At 34.7% G+C, this 9,100-nt stretch overlaps 1 protein-coding gene across 3 annotated transcripts in view; it reads left to right on the top strand.

Moving 5' to 3' along the window:
• MRPS35 (mitochondrial ribosomal protein S35) overlaps nucleotides 1–9,100 on the top strand; it is a 52,653-nt gene that overhangs the window by 9,267 nt on the left and 34,286 nt on the right. For all 3 annotated transcript variants that reach the window (XM_007175707.2, XM_007175706.2, XM_007175708.3), the window contains one exon: nucleotides 5,863–6,002. In XM_007175707.2, coding sequence (XP_007175769.2) covers nucleotides 5,863–6,002 — 140 coding nt within the window. The remainder of the gene's footprint in view (nucleotides 1–5,862; nucleotides 6,003–9,100) is intronic.

Genomic DNA, 9,100 nt, shown 5'->3' with positions numbered 1-9,100 from the left:
AAGGCATTCACATTGGAAAGGAAGAAGTAAAATTGTCTTTACTTGCTGAGGACATTATCTTATACATAGAAAATCTGAAAGGCTCCCAAAAAACTATTAAAATTAATAAACGAATTCAGTAAAGTTGCAGGATACAAAGTCGGTATCAAAAATCAGTTGCATTTTCTGTGGTGCACATGGGAGTTCAGAAAGAGAGATTTTTTAAATTTGTAATTTAATTTAGTTTAAAATTTAAATGTAATTTAATTTTAAATTTTAATGTAATTTAATTTTAAATTTGTAAATTAAATTTCTCTTTTTCTTAAAAGAGAAATTAAGAAAATACTTTTATTTACAATAGCATCAAAAAGAATAAAATACTGGGTCAGGGGAGGGGGAATTGAATGAAGGCAGTCAAAAGGTACAGACTTCCAGTTATAAGGTAACTAAATACTAGGGATATAAGGTACAACATAATAAATATAATTAATACTGCTATATGTTCTGTATGAAAGTTGTTAAGAGAATAAATCCTAAGAGTACTTATAACAAGGAAAACAAATTTTTTTTCTATTTGTTTAATTTTGTATCTGTATGAGTTGATGGATGTTCACTGACTTCCTTGTGATCATCATTTCATGGTTTATGCAAGTCAGATCATGATGCTGTACACCTTAAACTTATATAGTGCTGTGTGCCAATTATATCTCAGTAAAACTGGAAGAAATAAAATAAAAACAAAATACATGAACGCAAAATAAGAGTATACTTTTAACCAAGGGGGTGAAAGATCTGTACACTGAAAACTGTAAAATATTGATGAAAGAAATTGAAGAAGACACAAATAAGTGTAAGATATGGATTGGAAGAATTAATATTGTTAAAATGTCCATAAAACCCAAAGCAATCTACAGATTCAGTGTAATCCCTGTCAAAATTCCAATGGTGTTTTTCACAGAAATGGAACAAACTCCTAAGATTTGTACAGAACCACAAAAGACCTCAAATAGCCAAAGCAATATTGAGAAAGAAGAACAAAGCTGGAGGCATCACACATCCTGATTTCAAACTATATTACAAAGCGATAGTAGTAATCAAAACAGTATGTTATTGTCATGAAACAGACATATAGATCAGTGGAACAGAACAGAGAGCTCCAAAATAAACTCATGTATATTTGGTTAATTAATTTATGACAAAAGAGCCAAAAATATTTAAGCAGGAAAGGATAGTTTCTTCAATAAATGTTGGGAAAACTGGACAGACACATGTAGAAGAATGAAACTGGACCACATTTTTAACACTATACACAAAAATCAACTTGACGTGAATTAAAAACTTGAACATAAGACCTGAGATCATAAAACTCCTAGAGGAAAACATTGGGTGTAAGCTTCTTGACATTCATCTTGGCAATGATTTTTTGGAATTTGACACCTAAAGCAAAGGCAACAGAAGCAAAAATAGGTAGCAAGTGGGACTACCTCAAACTAAAAAGCTTCTGCACAGCAAAGGAAACCATCAGTGAAATGAAAAGACAATCTGTGGAATGGCAGAAAATATTTGCAAATCATATATCTGATAAGGGTTAATATCCAAAATACATAAAGAACTCATATAACTGAATAGTAAAAAAACAATCTGATTTTAAAATGGGCAGAAGAATCAAATAGACATTTTTCCAAAGAAGACATACAAATGGCCAGTGAGTACATGAAAAGATTCTCAACTTCACTAATCATCAGGGAAATCAAAATCAAAAAAAAAAAAAAATCAAAACCACAGTACCTGTTAAAATGACTGTCATCAGGAAGATGAGATAACAAGTGTTGATGGGGACGTGGAGAAAAGGGGACCCTCGTGCACTGTTGGTAGGAATGCAAATTGTTGCAGCCACTGTGGAGAACAGTATGAAGGGTCCTCAAAAAATTAAAAATAGAACTGCTGTATGATCCAGCAATCCCACTTCTTGGTATGTATCCAAAGGAAATGAAGACAGAATATTGAAGAGATATCTCAACTCCCATGTTCACTGCAACATTATTCACAACAGTCAAGATATGGAAACAACCTAAGTGTTCATCGGTGGATGGATGAATGGCTAAAGATGATGTGGTGTATACACGCACACGCACACACATGCATGCACGAACAATGGAATATTATTCAGTCACAAGAAAGAAGGACATCCTGCCATTTGTGACGATGTGGATGGACCTTGAGGGCATTATGCTAAGTGGAATATGTCAGACAGCATGACAAATACTGTATAATTATCACTTATATTTGAAATCTGAAAAATCTGAGGTCATAGAAATAGGGTAGGGTGGTGGTTACCAGGGACTGAGGAGTGGAGGGAAAAGGGAGATCTTCAAAGAGTACAAACTTGCAGTTATCTGCTGAATAAGTTCTGGGGATCAGAAACCATAATCCTGGCTCAGGTAGGATAGGGACTTATTGTTGAATTATAGAAAGCATATACATAAAAAGGCTGAAGAAAATATTGTAGAGTGTTAACAGATGCAAATCAATATGGTCCAAACTGAAGATAGTGTAGAAGGATGCTGAGTAGCTGAATAGTCAGTGGAGCCAGTAATGGGATACTTTGCAGAAAAGGGTTATCTTGAAGAAATTGTTCAAAATTTTAAGGAACTTAGAAGTGATATATACCTATGGTAAAATTAAATAGTACAAGAGCTGATGGTGAAAAGTAATAGTCTCTTGCTTCTCCTTTCCCTCCCTGGCCCCTCATTCCAGACGTGTTCTCTTTTCATCATTAGTTAGGTCTTATTATTTGTGTGTGTGTGTGTATAATTTTATATATTCTTTAAACACATACATAAAGAATATATGTTATATATACTCTATACATAGTATATATACATGTAAATTATATGTATAGTTTGATATATATAAAATGTAACTAATCACCTGAATATGATTATACCTCCATTTCTAGACTTATTAAATTTCAACGATATCTGTTGATTGCTAGTTGTATAGAGATTTTACTCACCTGTACTACCATCTTTCTTCTTTCCACATATATGGAGGTAAAGGCAAAGAGCACTTTTTGTTCATGGTTCATAATATGTACAATATTCCAATTCAATTTCTGTTCTAGTTTTATTGGACTATATATAGGTAAGCAAATTTGAGTTGTTTTAGGTTTGTAGCTATTACTTATTGATTATGTAGTTCAATGCAAGAGTTAGTACCTTTGAAGTCTTAAATTTATGCTGATTTAAAGGTGATGTATACATGCTCAGTATACTTGTTAAGGCTTTTCAGGAAAGAAAATGAAACGTAGACACTTCACAGGTAGCCTGATTATGCTAAAAAGAGAAATAAGTTAGTGAACATGATTATGATGAAATTTGAGCTCCTGGGAGGGCCTTCCATTGAAAATCATGAGGAAGAAGAGAAAATAAAGAGGTTTTAAAAGGAGGGCTAAAAAGTAGGAATAATAACCTTACTCTTGAAATGAGGGAAGAAAAATCTCTTGCTATTTTCATTCATTTATGTGGTCTTTTGTTTTGGGACATTAGGATGCATTTCTGTCCCTTTGTATGTTTCTATATTTGTTGATATTAGCCTGATATTAGACTGACACAGATCACCGTTGCACATTTGTGCCCCATATGACACAAATCATGTATCATTTTTTGATCCTTTGTAAAGACAGTTAACAAATGCATTACCCTGTGATAAATTCAGTTTTTTTCCTTTTTAAACAATATTTTTAAATGTGCATTTATAATTTAGAAACTGGTCATTGTAATGAGGTAGTTCTAAAATACTTAATAATTTTCAAATGAAAGGCTTTCATACAACATATTTAGAAGAGTAGCATTATATTTTACAGTATTTAAGTGAATGTTTTAATCTTTCCTTAATTACACTTTTGCCAGCTTCTAGATTTAGTTTGTATCTTCCAAATAACTCAGAGGCTTTTCAAATATTTCTTCTCAGTTTTCTTTCAAGTAGGTCACTTCAAATTTTGTATCTAACTTGCAAATGGAAAATTTGAAGCACAGGAGAGTTAGGTAATTTACCAAAACTTTAATAATCGTGGCAGAAGTTAAGTAAAAACAAAGGTCTTCTGAAGTCTAGTCTGTTGCTCTACCTATCAGATGAATAAAAGGCTAATAGGGGTCTATTATGTACTTTTCAGTTGGCTGTGTTTTCTTGAACATATAATCAGGTAATTTAATTTAAAAGCTGTAATTATCATCTGGTGATTGAAATGACTTACCCAAAGTTTAAAAAAAAAAAAAAAGTCGGTACAAATCCAGTAACTTATAAAATTCCCCAAACTAGTCTGTCTTATAAAGTGCCTGGCAGTGTTGCATCTTACAGTACAGGAAACTGGAATTAGTTCATAATGGGAATGAAATTTAACCTCAGTAATTTTGCTCTGTTCATTTTATTTAAATGTCAAAATGTTCTTAATGGCAAAGATATTTCTTTCCCCTCAAAGTGTGTGAGTATTGATCTCTTAAACACAGTTTTTAGGGAATGGTGTGAGCTATACTTAATTTGCTAACGTATATTTAGTCCCAGATCTTGGGAAGTCTCTGTAATCCAGAGTGACATTTTGCTGACTGATATTAAAGCCTAAATGGGAGCTAAATATAGTGCTTATTATAAGAAAGTTGTTAGCTGAGGGAAAATGTTATTGGAGAAAGCACGGATCCATGGGGTCTAATGTGTTTGACCTAAGAAACCGATTACTTTTTCTTAGAATGAGGCTATTTAGGAAATGAGGTTTCTATTGAGGGGAACCTGATAACGCCAGAAGTTTTCATCCCCAGCTGAGAGCCCTGTACCACGCTAACTTGATAGGAATAGGGCAAAATAAAATCAGCTGCCCACCTATGAAGTCCCTCAATACTAGTAGTACTGATAGCTGCGGGAGGCTGGGAGTTCTCTCTTGTCCTTTAAAGATTTGTTTTTCATTTGAGGCCTGAGTTTACACGTCTGTGCTGTGAGCAGTGTTCTCATCTGTGCTGTGAGCAGTGTTCTCAGTGCTTGGAACTTGCGGTTGTAGCCCAGGTCTCAGAGCCAGACCCACTCCTCTCTAGGCTCGCTGTCTTGCCTGAAGGTGAGGACAAGTCTGTTCCTTTTTCCCTTGAGCCCCAGTGGCTCAGAAGTCACATCGAAGAGACATGAATTACTGGAAGGATCCTTTAAAGGTGACCGAGACTTTTGTACCTGTTATAGTTAGAGGCCCTATTGAACTCAGTTTCTGAAAGAAGGTTGACCACATCTCAGTAGAGCTTCTTTATTTTTTGTGGCTGTGCCGCGAGGCTTGCTGGATCTTAGTTCCCTGACCAGGGATTGAACCCAGGCCACAGCAGGGAAAACGCCGAGTCCTAACCACTGGACCTCCAGGGAATTCCCTCTTAGAGTTTTTTCAGAGCTTCTTTCACTTCCCTTCAGCTGATTTTTAGTAACCTTTATTTGGGTGTGAATTAATATTATTTGTTGCCTTTTCAAAAACAATAATTCTCAGGGCACTATGAACTGCTTGGTTTTAGTTGGCGAGGAAATAAACTGTCTCATAACAGATATGTGCAAAGCTATAATAAACTTCCATCAAGTCATAGCTCCCTTTTAACTGCTCCCCGCCAAACCTGAACTATCCAAATCATTCCCTTAATTAAATTCCCTAATTAGTATTCACTTAGGAAGAAAAGGGACGCATGCAGGATGATGATGTATATGTAAGTGCAGAAGAGAATCTGTTCTTTCATTTCATGTTTCATTTCATGTATCTTGAAAGGTGATCTCCCTCAATAATTTGATTTTGTTGGGTAGCATACATTATAAGGAGAATTTACTTACAAAACTGTAAATGAGATAATTTTTTTTAATTCTTAGATTTTTGCACCGAGTGGCCAGCTGCATTAGACAGTGATGAGAAATGCAGGAAGCATTTTCCAATTGAAATTGACACAGCTGCTTATGTATCAGCGGGACCATCTATTCGAAACCCCAAAGCACGAGTAGTGACATTAAGGGTAAGAGTTAATTTTTAAAAAATAAGAATTATTGGAACATATTATTTTATAATAGTATTTTGTATGTGTGATTATAAAACTGATACATATTTATCATAGAAGTTTGGAGAATATAAAAGTTTTTTAAAGTATAAAATAAAATTGCCTGTAATTCCACCACTCAAATAACCACTGTTGACTATAGGAGCTCATTTTAGTATATATATAGTCAGCCTTTGTGTATATTAATGGAATGATACTATATTTGATTAGTTGTCTGCTCAAATTTTGTTTAACAATGTGAATTTAAAATTTTCAATATTATTAAACACTGTTTAATGTTAATAGTGTTATTAAACACTTTAATGAATAGTGTGTAAATGAGGGTCTGTTAATGTGCCAGGACAATGTTTGAGGCTAGGGATGCAACACTGATCAATTCAGACATAGTCCTTTTCTGAGACTGAAGTGGGAGAGACAAACAAATAATTCTATTGCATAGATCTACCATAATTTATTTAAATTACCCATATCATGGGACATTTAGGCTTTCTAACAGTTTTCTTTATTAGAAAAATATAATGAATATTCTTGAGATTAGTATTTGTATATATTCCTGATTATGTTCCTAGGATGACTTACTAAAATGAGAAGTTAGGTCAAAGGATATAGATCTTTTGAAGATTTTTGATATATATTGTGAAAGGTTTTTGATTATATATTATAAAATTCCTGCAGGCAATGTAACAAATACAACACCAGCAGATTGTGAGAAAGCGTGTTTTCCTGTACTCTCACCAGCCTAGATATTATTATTACCTATCAGCTTGATAGGTAAAATATATCTTATATTTAAAATATGTATGCCTTTGAATTCAAATGAAGGTGAGAATGTATTCCTTTGTAAAGTGCTTTTTTTTTTTTTTTTGCTCCTTTGTGCATTTTGATGGTATATTGATTTCTTATATACTTCTTTTTTTCTTTTCAATGACAGCTTTATTGAGATATAATTCACATACTGTAGAATTCATCCTTTTAAAGTTTACAACTCAGTGGTTTTTAGTATATCACAGAGTTGTGCAACGATCACCACTACCTGACTCCAGACATTTTCATCACCATAAAAAGAAATCCCATACCCATTATCAGTCAATCCCCATTCTACGCTGCTCTTCACTACCCCTGTAGCTCCTGTCAACAACTAATCTACTTTCTTTCTTTCTTTCTTTCTCTGTGGATTTGCCTATTGATATTTCCTATAAATGAATCATACAATATGTATACTTTTGCTTAGTATAATGCTTTCAGAGTTTCATCTGTTATAGCATGTATCAGTTCTTCATTTTTTTTATTGCCAAATAATGTTTCTTTTTATGGATATACCATGTTTTATTTATCCACTTTTCAGTCAGTAGACATCTGAGTTGTTTCCACTTTTTGGCTGTTATGAATAATGCTGCTGTGAACCTTTGTGCACAGGTTTTTGTGTGGACATAGGTTTTTAGTTCTGTTGGCTATATAACTAGAAGTGGAATTGTTGGGTCGTATGGTAACTCCATGTGTAACATTTTAAGGAACTACCAAGCTGTTTTACAAAGTGACTGCACTATTTCATAAGCAGTGTCTGAGGGTTTCAATTTCTCCACATCCTTCCTAATGATTGTTGTCAGTCTTTATAGTTTTCACCATTCTGATGGGTGTGAAGTATCTCATTGTGGTTTTGGTTTACATTTCCCTAATGACTAATGATGTTGAGCAATTTTTCATGTGCTTATTGACCATTTGTATATCTTCTTTGGGGAAATGTCTTTAAATTCTTTGCCCATCTTTTTTTTTTTTTTAATTTTTATTTATTTATTTTTATTTTTATTTTTATTTATGGCTGTGTTGGGTCTTCGTTTCTTGTGCGAGGGCTTTCTCTAGTTGTGGCAAGCGGGGGCCACTCTTCATCGCGGTGCACGGGCCTCTCACTATCGTGGCCTCTCTTGTTGCGGAGCACAGGCTCCAGACGCGCAGGCTCAGTAATTGTGGCACATGGGCTTAGTTGCTCCGCGGCATGTGGGATCTTCCCAGACCAGGGCTCGAACCCGTGTCCCCTGCATTGGCAGGCAGATTCTCAACCACTGCGCCACCAGGGAAGCCCCTTTGCCCATCTTCTGAGTAATTTGACTTTTTGTTTTTCAGTTGTGTTTTTTATTTATTCTTCATACCAGTTGCTTATCAGATATATGACTTGCAAATATTTTCTCCCATTCCATGCATTGTCATCTCACTTTTTTTTTTTTTTTTTAAATCTAGCTTCACTTCACCATTTTATTTATTTATTTATTTATTTTTATTTTTGGCTGTGTTGGGTCTTCGTTTCTGTGCGAGGGCTTTCTCTAGTTGTGGCAAGCAAGGGCCACTCTTCATCGCAGTGCGCGGGCCTCTCACTATCGCGGCCTCTCTTGTTGTGGAGCACAGCCTCCAGACGCTAAGGCTCAGTAGTTGTGGCTCATGGGCCTAGTTGCTCCGCGGCATGTGGGATCCTCCCAGACCAGGGCTCGAACCCGCGTCCCCTGCACTGGCAGGCGGACTCTGAACCACTGCGCCACCAGGGAAGCCCTCATCTCACTTTCTTGATGGTGTTCTTTTAAGCACAAAAATTTTAATTTTGATGAAGTCAGATTTATGCAGTTTTTTCCTTTGTTTCTTGTGCTTTTGGTGCCATATGTAAGAAACCGTTGTCTAATTCTAGGTCATGAAGATTTATTCCTATGTTTTCTTCTGAGAGTTTTGTCTCTTACATTTAGGTCTGTGATTCATTTTCAGTTAATTTTTATATATGGTGTAAGGTAGGGAACCAACTTTATTTTGCACGTGGATATTCATCTGTCTCAGCACTATTTGTTGAAAAGACTATTTTCCCCCCATTGAATTGTTTTGACACCCTTGTCAAAAATGGTATAGTTATTTTTAAATTTTTTACTTGGCTACTTTACCAAATTGTGTTTTTTAACCTTTCTTATCAAAAATTCCAAATGTACAGAGTAGAGAGAGTAGTATAATAAATACCCATACACGTGGCACATTGTTATATCAATAGTAATTAATATTTTGACAAATTTAAAATATTGAGT

This window comes from Balaenoptera acutorostrata, chromosome 11 (assembly GCF_949987535.1).
Source record: "Balaenoptera acutorostrata chromosome 11, mBalAcu1.1, whole genome shotgun sequence".
Taxonomy (NCBI): Eukaryota; Metazoa; Chordata; class Mammalia; order Artiodactyla; family Balaenopteridae; genus Balaenoptera; species Balaenoptera acutorostrata.
The sequence above is the reverse complement of the archived record's forward strand: the minus strand, read 5'-3'. Positions and strand labels throughout refer to the sequence as shown.